This window comes from Callithrix jacchus, chromosome 4, assembly GCF_049354715.1.
Source record: "Callithrix jacchus isolate 240 chromosome 4, calJac240_pri, whole genome shotgun sequence".
In the NCBI taxonomy this organism is placed as follows: domain Eukaryota; kingdom Metazoa; phylum Chordata; class Mammalia; order Primates; family Cebidae; genus Callithrix; species Callithrix jacchus.
This window is the reverse complement of record NC_133505.1, coordinates 157,870,017-157,884,975: the sequence shown is the minus strand read 5'-3', so window position 1 is coordinate 157,884,975 and position 14,959 is coordinate 157,870,017. Positions and strand designations below refer to the sequence as shown.

At 44.2% G+C, this 14,959-nt stretch overlaps 1 protein-coding gene across 14 annotated transcripts in view; it reads right to left on the bottom strand.

Annotated features, from left to right (window-relative positions):
• Positions 1-14,959, bottom strand: part of MTHFD1L (methylenetetrahydrofolate dehydrogenase (NADP+ dependent) 1 like) — a 233,277-nt gene that overhangs the window by 53,202 nt on the left and 165,116 nt on the right. For all 14 annotated transcript variants that reach the window (XM_078370293.1, XM_035296968.3, XM_078370294.1 and 11 more), the window contains exons 25-26: positions 7,375-7,482; positions 4,899-5,051 (exon numbers count right to left, since the gene is read on the bottom strand). In XM_078370293.1, the coding sequence (XP_078226419.1) occupies positions 4,899-5,051; positions 7,375-7,482 (261 nt within the window). The remainder of the gene's footprint in view (positions 1-4,898; positions 5,052-7,374; positions 7,483-14,959) is intronic.

Here is a 14,959-nt window from a genome sequence, read left to right as displayed (position 1 = left end):
CTTTCAAGAATATGTATAATATCATAAAAAAGAGGCAAGAATATGTAAAATACATATGAAGCTTACGAGGAATGAAGAAAGTTATTTTAGGAAGGAAAAATTGCTACCATAAAGAAATATGGAAAACACTAGTAATACCTGTAAGAATGAGAGCAAAGGTCTTAGACGTCCATGAGCTGGGAATGCTTGTGCTTGGAGCTTCAGTAACGACAGCATGGGAAGTGAAATAGACTAGGCAAGCTGTTACACCAGGTGATAGTATTTATAATAATTGTTATTATTATTTGATTGTGGTGAACATGATGAAATAATTCAATGGTAGGAAAAAAAAGTCTGGCCTACAAGTGAAGTTGAAAAGTAAAAGTAAATATTTAGAAAGCGAAATCTGGAGGTAAAAAAAGCTCCAGTATCTCACCATGGGGTCTTCCAAAGCCAGCAATGCTGGAGATGTTTATTTTCAAGGATGGATTTGCTTGGGTTGGGATTCTGTAACAAGAGCCAGAGGGGAGCTTCTCTCCTCCTTCGAGGACACAACAAGAGGGGCTTTCTGCCTTTCCTATAAAGCCTGCCACATTTAGTGCCTGTATGGTTTTATTTACTGGAGTCTATCATAAGGCTTATGAAGGAAGGGCTGGGTCTTTCTCATATCCACGTGGTTGATGGCCTGGAGTGCTGTAGGCATTTAATAACTCACTGAGTGGATGAATGAACCCTGTGGAAGAATGAGAGCCTTTCTTATCTTGAGGTCTAAGTTTGGACTACCTTTCTGGAGGGGATAGATGAATATGTATTTCAGCAGCACTCTAATAAGCCCACATTGGGTGACTAAGCAGAAGAGTGATTCATTTTGCTAGAATTTTCCCACCTGCCAGAGACAGTCCCCCTGGTGCTCCCATTCCACTTCCCCTCAGTCATCTCAGCAGGAAATTACTATCCTGTCTCCCACCCGGGTGATGAATGTTCAAGGCATTTCAGCAGACTGTGGCAAGGCCCGGAACGGGATCAAGTAAAAGTAAATACCAGCCCTTATTAGGAGATCCTGGCCCTTCTGGTGCATGTGTCCCAGTACACATGTGGCTTCCTGCTCTGTCACAGAAAGCAGCCTTCTAGGGCCCCCACCTCCAGTGATGGTTTCCTGACCTCCAGGAACTTCTGTAGCCAGGAACCACTCCCTTTCTCACGCCCCACACCCGATTGTTCCAGGAGGATTTCATCACTGTGCACTGACGCTCACTGTGACCTCGCGTGTGGCCACAGGAGGAACTCGGCCGAGGGCTGAGAAGACCAGATAATGACATAGAGGGCTCACTTCAGGAAACCCAGGGAGCTGCAGCCGCTCCTCCAGGGTCATTCCACACATCCGTTTTCTAACAAGTCATAAGTCAAAGAGTGACACCAGGATTGGACAGCCTGGAGTCCAGGCACAAGCCACAGCCACAGATTCTGATTTTCCAGAACAGCTGTGGTCTTTAGCTGGTGTTGGATACGGTGGTGTTAGCTGGAGTGGGAGGAGACTATACTGTATATTTGTTTAGTGACTCCAAAGATTTTAAATTATATTGGGGTTTTCATTATTTTATTCTACTTTTTCGTAGAGACAGGGGTCTCACTCTATCTCCCAGGCTGGAGTGCAATGGTATGATCATAGCTCACTGTAGCCTCGAACTCCTGGGCTCAAGTAATCCTCCCACTTCAGCCTCCTGAGTAGCTGGGACTCCAGCTGCGTGCCACAACGCCTGGCTAATTTCTGTTTAAGTGGAGATGAAGTCTGGCTATGTTACCCAGGCTGGTCTTGAACTCCTAGCCTGAAGCAATCCTCCTACCTTGGCTTCCAAAAGTACTGGGATTATAAGTTTGACCCACTGTGCCGGGCCCTGGTTTTTATTTAATGGCTATTAAATGCTCAGAAGTGAATTAAGGTTTCAGCTAAATGCACAATTTTTATACCAAAGTATTTTTTTTGTTAATTCACTTCTATCTGCAACTACCAGCTATAAACTGCCTGAAGCAGAGAAAGCTTCGTTAGCCTCGGGCTCCCTGTAGCTCCAAGCTGAGTGCCTTATTCAGCAACTGGGCGAATGAATGAATTTGTTGGATGAACTACTGTGGGATTCAGAATCCGCAGGTGGTAAGACAGGACAGATCGTGAAGGAGGCTAACCTCCTCAGCTTCTCTATCATTTCATGTCGTTTGGGCACCTCCATCACCCCTCACCTCCTCTGATGGTCTACTCTGTCTGGGCCCGGACTGCCCAGCCGCCTTCTTATCCCTAAGCCAAGGCCTTCGCTGACTAAAGTCCAGAGTAAAGTGGCCTTCACTGAGGCCCTTCTGAGGAATAGAAAGCAAGCTCTTCAGTATCCGTTTTTCTTAACTGAAGTGCAATCAATTATACACAGGCCCATCATCATGGATTTTAAGCACTTTGATAAGCTTTTATTTTTCTGCTCACAAGCCTGTCGTCACAGCTACTTGGGAAGCTGAGGTGGGAGGACTGATTGAGCCCAGGAGTTTGAGTCCAGCCTGGGCAACACAGGTGTATAAGTCTATGAGTCCGGAAGAACGTCTATAGCTATGCAATCACCCCACAGTCAAAACACAGGGTATTTCCATGATCCCAAAAAGCTCCCTCCTGCCCCTCTGCAGTCAAACACTTCCCTTTACCCCAGCTCCTGGCAACCATTGATCTGAACTGTAGACCTGAATGTCATTCAGAACCCATTTCATCTGGACCCTGCTCCCTGTGCCAACACTGCCGCCAGAGCATCTGAGGGAGCTTTCTGGATGTTCTCTGCCACTCTGCTGCTGCTTCCTTCCCGCCTCCTGGAAGGCCCCCACTGCGAGGAGTCAGCTGTGTGAACGTGGGTGTTGCAAGGGTGTCTTCCTTTACTCTGTTCTCAGTGATTTCCTGCTATCAGTGCGTCTCTCTTGTTTAATGACTGCCTTCACCCATACCCTTAAACCCACCAGGCCGACCTTCCTGTCCCTTTCTTTGGAGTGCTGTGTCTGTATCTCCAGTGGAGGCACAGACTGTTCCTTAGATCCTGTTAACCCTCCGAGCTCTCTGTCCAAGCCAGGCTCATTTCTGGCCTTGCCAATCTGCCTCCTCCCGTGTCATTTACATAACCAATAGCATCACCATGCAGAGTGACCAGGCTAGAACAGTCCCTCCCCCCGGCTCCTACGGTAGGAGGCTACTTTTGGAGTACACCTACAATTGACCTGCACTCTCCATACCTACATCTGTGGCCAAAGTACAGACCCTAATTGCCTCTGGCCGCAGCTGAATTAACCCACCTCGCTGGGCCTGGTTCTCTTTTCACTAAACATTCTCCACAATGCTGCCACAGCTATTTTTCTAAAATACACATAAGACCATATTCTTCTCCTTATTAAAAAACAACAACAAAAACACCAAAACACAAGAAACAACACCAAGAAACAAACAAAAAAACCCCACCTTACACTGGCTCCCGAGTGTGTCCGAGATCAGATTCAAGTTCTATGCGATGGTCTTCAAGACCCTTGGCCATGTGGTCCCATCCTGCTATCCCCACTCCCACTCCCAATCACATTCCCCGGCCTCCCCACCTCATGCAACTCCAGCCACACTGGCTCACCCCACCCCAGAGGAGGATGCCATGTATGAGTACTTTGGTGCCTTTGAGTCAAAACTCATTCTGTTTTGCCAGTTCAGAGGTTAAGCCCTTTTTTGAAGCATTCTTGAGTCCTCTCTTGCTCCATATCCTGGGTAAATTCTGCCCCAGGCAGCCTGTTACCCCCACAGGCTCTGAGGGCACTCAGAATGCCAACGCAGCGCTCTCCAGATACCTCTGTGCTGTTCAAACCTATGCATCTCCCACCTGCTCTTCTTAAAATCTCTGTGCCTCACATGCAGGAAGAATTCAAGAAATGCAGATTAAAAAAGCATGTGTCCAATATTAGATGAAGTATGTAAACATCAAGGCACGAATCTGCACTTTTTGTCTATCTGTTGCTTGTGTGCACAATAGAGCCACATGGTTCATTATAAAAAATTATTATAATGTATGCTGTTTGGGCTCAGATCACTTTGTAATGATGATGATGATGGGTTCGAATTTTTTTTTCTCTGCTTGCATGGGATCTGCCAGGTTTGAAGAATTTCTTTTTGTTCTAAATCAAATTCAGGAGCACTCCCATGACAAGAGGTCAAATTCAGGCCACTGATGGTACCAACGGAAGGCTATCACTGTGTAGCCATAATGAAGCAGTTTCTGAATGAAGCCCATCATCATGGATTTTAAGCACTTTGATAAGCTTTTATTTCTCTGCTCATCTCCTTTACCCCCACAGATCACAAAATAACAGAATAATCATCCAACAGCAACGCAATCCCCATCACAACAACATCGAAAATGAGAACTCATGTGATTCGCTAATTTCCCAAGTCAGAGCTTCCCACCTGATATGCTGGGGAAGTGGGAGAGGGTGAGGGCTGCTTTCCCCAGCCCTTGGGGTGACTGGGCGGATCCTGCTTGGCATGAGCAGTCAACTCCACCATGGCACAACATCATCTGGAGTGCCATGTGTGATAAAGGTTGACAGCCACTGTCCTAAGCCATGCTATCATTTAAATAACAGACTGAATTCTCCCAAGTGATGTTCGTATTTGCCTTAGGAAGGAAATTAATATTATGACTCTACGGATCCTGAAGGCACGATCTAAGAAAAGAAAAACCCAAACTACCATGGCGAAGGTGGGTGAGACGGAGTGTCTAGAAAAACAGCAAATACTGTGCTATTAATTACACCCGAATTCTCCCTAACACATAATTTTTAAACAGTAGGTGGAGCATGATGATTTGAGGAACCACAGCAATGCAGAATGGGGGTGGGTTTGGAAAATGTGACTGACTCACCGTTCCGACCAAAGGGTAAATGAACCCAGCACCTATGCTGGCTCGGACGTCACTGATGGGTAAGATGAAGTCTCTTGGCACACCTTTTTTGTCAGGTTGGTGAGACAGAGAAAGGTGGGTCTTTGCCATGCAGATGGGCAAATTTCCAAAACCCTGTAAGAAAGGAAAGAAAATGTGTTCACTGGGTATGTTAGTCTCCTGCGTTTTTCAATTTGCACTTACACAGTCTCAGCAGCAATGGTATGCCGGCTCGGATCGGGGCACACGCTGGAGCTGCTTGTTACTTCTTGTTCCCTGAACAAGCAAGAAGGTGAGGATAAAAACTCATCTCGATGCGATCACTGTTTAGCAGGTCAAGGGCAACTACTGTTTATTTTGGAGGTTCTCTTTAAGAGAAGGCAATGTTATGCGCATGTTTGGGGAAAGCGTGGCTATTTTCAGGCAAGGCAGCAGCTGTAGAAACCACTTTCCAAGACTATTAATATCTGAGACCCAGCAAGGTAGTGTGGAGAGAGGCGAGGCTTTTAGTCATGTTGTTCACTCGCTCTTGCAGTCGGTCAGGAAGCAAAGGGCCCCTTTGTGTTGGTTTATGAATCACAGCTATTTGATGTGCGATTACATTATAAGAACTAAGATGAGGTCACTATTTAAGCTTCTTGTTTTTAAGGATCAAAGTCTATGTCTGACCCAGAGATCCAAAGGTGAAAGAGCAGGAAGTCATATGTGATGTCTCACAAAAAGGACAGTGTCCTCGCAGCCTGGTTCTGATTAAATGGCACATAATGTTCCTTTAGAGGCTTTGCTAATTCATTACAACTACATACTTGACACTAATTGTTTTAAAACATAAAAATAGAGATGAGTTTTGCAATGTTGCCCAGTGTGGTCTCAAACTCCTGGCTTCAAGGGATCCTCCTGGCTTGGCCTCCCAAAGTGCTGGGATTATAGGCGTGAGCACCACGCTCAACTGACACAACTTTTAAGGACTATTTCCTTGATAGATAGAGATAAAGGGAATGCAATCTTCAGAGTAACCCAGGTCAAATTTTCCTAAGATTTAGCCTAAAACTATCTTAGAGTCTTAACAACTCAGGGAGGGCGTGGGCTTGTGACCATTTTCTTTTTGAAATCTCTACTCTCCTCTACTGATGAGAATTTTGCTAGAGGACAATCACAACTGCTTTTCAGAGATGGTGCCAGAATTTTGAATTTCAGACATGGTTAAATATTGAAATACTTTCAATGAATTAATATATGCTTGCTAATGTAAAAATTTTGTCAGTAGGCATATTAAAAAGAAACAAACAAAAAACCAGCCAAAATGACATATACTATCACCAGATTACTCCATAAAGGAAATAACATTTTAACACTGAAAGGAGAAAGGACGTATTAAATGATAGCCTTAAGTTTGATTACTAAAAACTCATGGGGAAAAAAAACACACCAAACTAATCTCATGAGAATGACCTGATTTTACTTGGTTCATTGCACATGAATGAACACCACAACGCCAGTGCACAGAGCAGTGCCTGGGAATCCTTTTTGTAAAGGATAAGCCAAGAACATACAGGGAAAATTCTAAGAATTTAGAATTTTCTCAGTTGCTGAGTATCTTAACAAACCTAGAATAAATACGCTGGCTGGTAATGGTAGCATGTAACAAAATTTCAAATTGGTTTACAAAAAAGCATAAGGAGTTGGGGAATGTTTTTAAAGAAAAGGTCAATACTACCCATCATGAATTTCTCTAGCCAGCAGGCTCTTAACATGTTCTGACCTATTACACCAAAGTAGGGGGACACTCGAGGCATATAGTCCTGTTGGTGAAGGTGGCTGAGCCTCCTGGAATGGAGTTGATTGATTGTGACTGTCATTGGTCTAGACGGTGACACATGCTGTCAGATCACAGCCACTTTCTCAGCTGCTCGCCTACTTGCCTTTGTCAGTGGCTAGAGGTAGAAGATGATAGAGCCTTCGACCTCAGTGGGCAAGCTCAGTAAAAAGCCAACGAACCGCTTGCATAAGAAGAACACCAAACATTCCCATCTTTACAGGCTGCGCTCCTGTTTGCCGACCCTGGCACCATGCTAGCATTTTTTTAAGGTAGTAAGAGGCCTGCAAGGAAAAGGAAGCATTGCAATTCATCTAAATCTGACTCTGCAGCTTTACTCCAAAGGACAGTTTCAACGTTTTGGGCTGAGTGGGAGGGAAGAAAGATCACACATCACCTACAAACAGAGATACCACCCATATCAGACACATTTATAGTCACAGATCAGAGGATATATGCCTCACCATAAAGTTCTAAATATAATCTACACTCTACCCGAGGATATTACTTTAATATTTGTTAACCATAAAATAGATTAAGCAAAGGTGAGCGCTGGTGAGACATGTACAAATCCTCAATTCAAGCTGAGTATTATGAGAGCCTAAGGTGGGTTTTTTTCCCCCACTAAAGTACAACTTTTACCTGTTGAGTATAACGATCTATTTTGGCTTGTGCCTCAGGAGAGAGTTCGATATCTTTGGCTCCATAGACAGCCTGGGCAATGGTTCTTATCTTTTCCACAACTGGAAGCTGGAGAAACACAAATGATAACAAAATTGTGTAAGTTTAATCATGGTTAAAAGTTTAAAGAGACTTTCCGTAACTGCTTAAAATTCCCTATCAGGATACCCCTTAAGTGACTGCAGAATTCCTAGCAAACCCCCTTTTTCCCTTTTATCACCCTTAAAGATTGTCAGTGTCAGAAATAAATCAGATGTCAACTAGCAAAGAAGCCTTAGGTATTCAGGCAATTTAGAGGCTGCTTATCTAGTTGTAATCATTTTTATCCATTGCAGCATTTTTAAAAATGTAGTTTATTATAATTTCTTTCTTTCTTTCTTTCTTTCTTCTCTCTTTCTCTCTTTCTTTCTTTCTTTCGACAGAGTATCACTCTGTCGCCTAGACTGGAGTGCAGTGGCATGATCTCAGCTCACTGCAGCCTCATACCCTCAGGCTCGAGTGATCCTCCCATCACAGCCTCCTGAGTAGCTGGGACTACAGGGGCTCACCACCACATTTTTTTTTACATTTTTTGTAGAGACTGGGTTTCACCATGTTGCTCAGGCTGGTCTTGAACTCCTGGGCTCAACAATCTGTTCATCTTGGTCTCCCAAAGTGCTGGGATTACAGGCATGAGCAATCATGCCTGGCCTGTTTACTACAGTTTTTTTTTAAATAATCATATATGTCAGGACAGGAGTCTCCCAGCAATACTAAAAAACAAGTATTTTTTTCTGTGAGCAGTAATGGACTGAGATTTTAACATAAAGGCTGATGTGATCAAACACTGTATCGGAAAATCAGAGGCTGAAGCTACTGTAATTTTAGCAAATTATGAGAAATCACGTGGCATGGAAGAAACGTGAGAAGACTAGATACAGGCAAATAAGTGTGCTGGGGGAGATGATTTTCATAATGTTAGACTGAAAACCTGGACACAGACTGCTGGTAGAATATGGCAAGGGATCTTCAGAAACAAGAATGATTCATTAGGAGAGGAATATTCCACAGATAAAGTAATTCTAAATTTAAGAAACACAGTTGGCAAAATTTTCCATAATTTTTCTGTGGGTAGAAATGTATATGTGGCTAGGTGCGGTGGCTCATGCCTGTAATCCCATCACTTTGGGAGGCTGAGGTGGGTGGATCACTTGAGGTCAGGTGTTCAAGACCAGCCTGGGAAATATGGTGAAACCACGCCTCTACTAAAACTACAAACATTAGCTGGGCATGGTGGCACATGTCTGTAATCTCAGCTACTCGGGAGGCTGAGGCAGGAGAATAGCTTGACCTGAAAGGTTGCAGTGAGCCAAGATTGCGCCACTGCACTCTAGGCCTGGGTGACAGAGCAAGACTGTCTCAAAATAAATAAACAAATAAGCATATGCATGATGTAATTACTGGATTTACTATTTGGTGAACAACTGCTAAACCAAATGCTGATAGAACAGATGTCAACCAAGGGGCAGAAGTCTCCTGCAGTGTGCCTTAAGGACTGCTTGGCAATGTCAAGTGTCACATTTGTATAAAATACTGTTGATACAAGAGTTAGCCAACAAGAGAAAAATAAATATAAGCTAGTACACTCTTCCCCCAAAACTGCTTCAAAACCTGTTTTCCATTACTACAGTTTTTATTACTGTAGACTTGCTCTGTGGTCTGGAACTTAAAGATTGGATATTCCAACAAATAAAAAAGAAGTGAAGGTGCGAGCCTTACAACCTTTCACTGAGGGACATAAAAACAGTCTGAGTCGATGGAGAAAAATCGTTTGCTCGTTGATACTGCACAGACATCACTTCTCTGAAAGTTACTCAGTTCAGTGCAATTCCAATAAAAATCCCAAGATCATTTCTGGTTACTTGGCCAACTAGTTCTAAACCTTACAACGAAGGGTTGATCTCATTTCGATGTTAGTCCCTCCAAATGTAATGGTGCCATGTAATCCACAATGTTGGAGGTGGGGCCTGGTGGGAGGTGTTTGGGTCATGGGGGCAGATCCTTCATGAATGGCTTAGTGCTGTCCTCGTGATAATGAGTGAGTTTTCATTCTGAGTTCTTGAGAGATCTGCTTGTTTAAGAGTGTGGCACCTCCCACCCCTCTCTTGCTCCTCCTCTTGCCAGGTAATGCACTGGCTTTCCCTTCCCCTTCTTCTCTGAGTGGACACTTCCTGCAGCCCTCCCCAGAAGCCCAGCAGATGCTGGTGCCATGCCTTGAGAACCATGAGCCAAAATAAACTACTTTTCTTTATGCATTAACTAGTCTCGGGGATTCCTTTATAGTGACTCGAGAGTGAACTAACACAGGGTAATGGCATAAATAGTCAGATAACTTTACAAATAAACAAAACCAAAAGAACAAAGAGGACTCTTCTACTAGCTATCAATCATACCACAAAACTATGCTAATAAATTCCACGAGTATAGACAAATTAATCAATGGAAAAAGAAGAAAGACCCACAAAGATACCTCAGCATGTGCAGGATAGAATATGATAGAGGTGACACGAACCAACAAAGGCTGACTACCATCTGACTTTTGGCTGGAGAGAACTGAAATTCAATTCCTACCACATACCAGGCCTCCAAATAAACCCAATATGGAACAAAGGCATAAACTTGAAAATTATAAGTATAATTTTGGAAGAAAACAGTGGGAACTCTATTATCCTCAAGTAAAAAAGAATTTCTTAAATGAGGTAATGACGGAATAACCCACAAAAGAAATGGTGTATAGACTCCACTACAGCACAATTTAAAACTTGTTTTAAGAGAAGGTCTTATAAGCAAGGTCAAAAAATAAGAGACAGACTGGGAGATGATATATGCAAATATGTATTAAGCCACAAGATTATTAATCTTCAAAGACCAACATTTGTTAAAACTCTCTGAGCTCTCTATCTATCCCCAAGGCCACCTCCTCCACGAAGCCTTCATGGATGACCCTTAGGCACACGTGAGCATCCTCTTGGACATCCAGATGCCCTTGTGGAGCTCCTACCTGCGACTTCAGAGGACAAGGATTCACTGGGGCCTGACTGAGTGGCTGCCAGTAAAAACTCATGCAATCTTCGGGTGTATGAATGGAGCCTCAGTAGGGACTGCCACAGCAGACTCAGCAACACCACAGACACTGAAATCTCTTGGAGGGCAAGGGGCCTTTTGTAAACCATGCCACGTAGCAAATCGGAAGGAGGGCAGAATGTGAACCAAGGGACAAAAGTTAGATGGAAGTAGTTTTGAGTGCAGTGTTTAAGGAAGAACTATAGTAACAGAGCTCTCTCACTCAGCAGTGACCTGTCCTTGCCTGGAGGGTTCTGTACCAAGGATGTATATCAGGAATGCTGTACAAAGGGTTAGTGCCCAAGTGCAAAGTTGAGGCTGGGTTAGAGAGAGAAATTTATGGGTAACTTCTTTTTTTATTTTTGGTGGAGATGGGGTCTCACCATGTTGCCCAGGCTGGTCTCAAACTCCTGGCCTCCAGCGATTTTCTCGCATTGACCACCCGAGTTGCTGGGATTACAGGTGTACCCAGCATGGGTAACTTCTAATGTAAAAGATGCACTGCTCATATTAGCTGAAGAATAAAGAGTGGCTGATAAACTCTTTGAGGCTCAGGACCATCTCTTATTTACCTAGAGGCAAGATATAAGACAGCCCTTGGAATACATACAAGGCCTCAATATACAGATGAACAAATGAGTATTTCTGTATCGCCTATGGACTAAACGTGGGTTCCACGTGGTTCAATAGTCACACTGGATGATAAGAAAATTCAGGTGTTAAGGTGCAGGTAACAGCGGTGACGACTTTTTCCATGAATCTTAGATCACGAGCAGCCTATGCACCCAAGTGCTTACTCCCAACTGACAAGAGCTCCACTGCTGGTTGGCCAATGCCTTGCAAGGAGCAACTTTTTTTTTTTTTTTTTTTTTGAGTCTTGCTCTGTCACTCAGGCTGGAGGGCAATGGTGAGATCTTGGCTCACTGCTGCAACCTCCACCTCCTGGTTTAAGTGATTCTCCTGCCTTAGCCTCCCAAGTAGCTGGGAATAGAGACATGTGCCACCACGCCTGGCTCATTTTGCATTTTTAGTAGAGGTGGGGTTTCACCATGTTGGTCAGGCTGCTCTGAACTCCTGAACTCAGGCGAACTGCCTGCTTCGGCCTCACAAAGTGCTGGGATTACCGGCATGACCCACTGTGACCGGCCTCAAATATCTATTTTTAAGAACTTTAATTTTGGTAAAATACACATGGCATGTAATTTACCATCTTTTCTTTTTTTGTGACCCAGAGTCTCATTCCGGGGTTCAGTAGCATGATCACGGCTCACTGCAGCCTCAACCTCCTGGGCTCAAGTGACCCTCCTGCCTCAGCATACTGCATAGCTAGGACTACAGGTGCATGCCACCAGCTAATTTCCAAAATTTTTGTGAGCTACAGGGCTTGCTATGTTGCCCAGGCTGGTCTTGAACTCCTGAACTCATGTGATGTGCCTACCTCAGACTCACGAAGTGCTAGGTTTATAGCCGTAAGCTACAATGCCTGGCCTGATTTACCATTTTAACCATTTCAACTATTTCTAAGTGTACAATTCAGTAGTGTTAAGTCCATTTACAGTGCTGTGCAACCAACCTCGAGAACTCTCGATATTTAGCAAAACTGAAACTATCCATTAAGCAGCGACTGTCCATGCCCCCGCCCTCAGGCCCTGACAACCACCATTCTACTTTCCATCTATGAATCTGACTGCTCTACAGACCCCTACAAGCCGAATCATGTATCGGTCCTTTTGTGTCTGGCGTTTTTCATTTTGCATAATGTCCTCCAGGTTCATCCACGTGATACCAGGTGCCCTTCCCAAGGCTGAAAAATGTTCCATGGTACATGTGTGCCACATTTAGCTTATCCCTGCTGACAGACAAGGGGGTTCCCACCTTTCAGCTACTGAGAACAGTGCTGCATGAACAGGGGTACACAAGGACCTGCTTGAGTCCCTGCTTTCAATTCTTTTGGGCAGGAAGCAATGTACATGTTTTTTGTTGTTCATAACTAAACTATCTTCCTTTTCAATCCATGTTTATTGTTAAGTGTTTTGGGAATTTCAAGGAGGTGCCAGGCTGACTGCATGAGCTGAGTAGTTGTGGTTTACTTCCTGTAGGACACTTGTGACCACCCACATGTGATGGTACTGAGAGGCCGGCACGACGAGTGAATCCCAACAGGGTGGCCTTGCTTTGCTGCCTCAACCTCATTGCCAGGGCTGTGTGCTTCTCAGCAGGACTGCTATCTAACCCGTTAGCCCACAGCTGCCCAGCACTTGGCATTTCTGCTGCCCAGCCTCAGCCTTGCCACCACTGGAGGAGATGAAGGTGCATTCTGCTGGCTTCCACAGGTATGATACTGTTTCCTGGGACCCGAAGAGAATGCACGATCTACAGCCCAAGCTACAATCCTGCAGCCACATGCTAAATAAAGGGCTTCACCTCACAGCTACAAAGCTGTGACTCTTGTGACTCCTGCTACAGTTTTTGTTTTTCACTCACAAGTACAAATAAGGAAATAAAAATATCTCAGTTAACATACCTTTTGGGTTTAGTGTAAACACTAAGGAAAAGGTTCTCCCCTTGCGTGCCATCTTTTTACGTTATATCAGCAGGCAAGGAACTGCCTATGGCTACTCTGCTTGATTTGGGGGAGAAGTGTACTCTTGAAAGAAAGAAGAAAAAGCCAAGCTCAGCCCAAACGTCTTGATCTGAACTTGATATTCACTTGTACTCCTCTGTGGTAAATGATAGCTTTTATAAACAAAATGGCCCAACAGTTTACGACTGTTTATGCATTAATCATCGCTGGCTTTCTCTTGGTTCTGTAAATATTGACTAATATATTAACTTGCCACATTATACCTCGGAGAGGGGCTTGCACAAAGTAAGATGCCACAGGCATCTGCTAAGTGACCAAATACCCACCTACGGCAAGTCCTTTCAAGATGTCAGGGTGTTGACTGTAGAGTTTCAGGGACTTTGTGTACAAAGACCTTCTGATGGACTGGGGACAATGAGTCACAATAAACAAGTGTGACAGAATAGAGTGTGGAGTTAAGACTACATAAACATTACTGTTAAAGTCAAGAGATCTCAGATTGCAGAAGGAGGCCTGAAAATCAGCAAAAGCTGGCAAGACATTGAAAAAGAGCTGGAATAGGCCCGGCGTGGTGGCTCACGCCTGTAATCCCAGCACTCTGGGAGGCTGAGGTGGGTGGATCACAAGGTCAGAAGTTCGAAACCAGCCTGGCCAACACGGTGAAACCCCCATCTCTACAAAAAATTAGCTGGGTGTGGTGGTGGGCACCTATAATCCCAGCTACTTGGGAGGCTGAGGCAGAAGAATTGCTTGAACTTGGGAGGTGGAGGTTGCAGCGAGCCGAGATTGCGCCATTGCATTCCAGCCTGGGTGACAGTGTGTGACCCTGTCTCGGGAAGAAAAAAAAAAAAAGAAAGAAAGAAGAAAAGGAACAGAGCTGGAATAGTGGAAAAGTGCATCAAAGAAAGGACAGGAAAAATCTCAACAGGCAAACATAGGGAAGAAAGGCAGAGGCCAAGGTGACATGGTGTCAAACCCAGGGCTGAGTACAGTGAATACACAGTGAATATTCTGCCTGTATGATGCACAGCTGCTTAACATATTAGCTACTTCAAAAGCCTGGTGTCTATACTTGTATCTTTGGCCAATTTTGAACTAAAATTAGATTAAATCTTCATATTTAACAAAAATGTAACCCTCCTCATACTACACATTAATTCCTAAATACATATGAAACAGAAATACTCTAGAACAGAGCCGTCCACTGCCACCTTCGGCCACAATGGAAGATGTATTGTATTGTGTGCTCACTTGCCTTGTGTGGCTGTTAGAAGTATTAGAAATGTGACTGGAGCAACACAGAAACTGAACTGTCAATCTTAGCCACATGGGATACTGAGCAGTATGGGAAAGAAAGTAACAGTGAGCAATGGTGATATTGGTGGCACAGTCTCTCCCACAGAGCAGGCACAACACAAACACTACTCAGTGACACCACGGAGGAACAGAAGAACACTTGGTGACCTTCATGCTTTATGAAATTCAATTTGGAAGTGTGGTAAATTGGATCCCAGAAGCTGAGTCACTCCAAGTTAGACAGTATATCCTTCTTGGAAAGGCTCTGGAAATGCCCACTGGAATTCTACAATTAAATTATTTAAGTCCTGCTTTTTAGTGGAATAAAACTGATCTGTATATTCTAGAAAAGCAGGTACATCTTAAAATAATTTTTTGGTGCCAGGCGTGGTGGCTCATGCCTGTAATCCCAGCACTTTGGGAGGCTGAGGCGGGCGGATCACCTGAGGTTGGGAGATCCAGACCAGCCTGACCAACACGATCAAACCCGTCTACGAAAAATACAAAACTAGCTGGGTGTGGTGGTGCATGCCTGTAATCCCAGCTACTTGGGAGGCTGAGGGA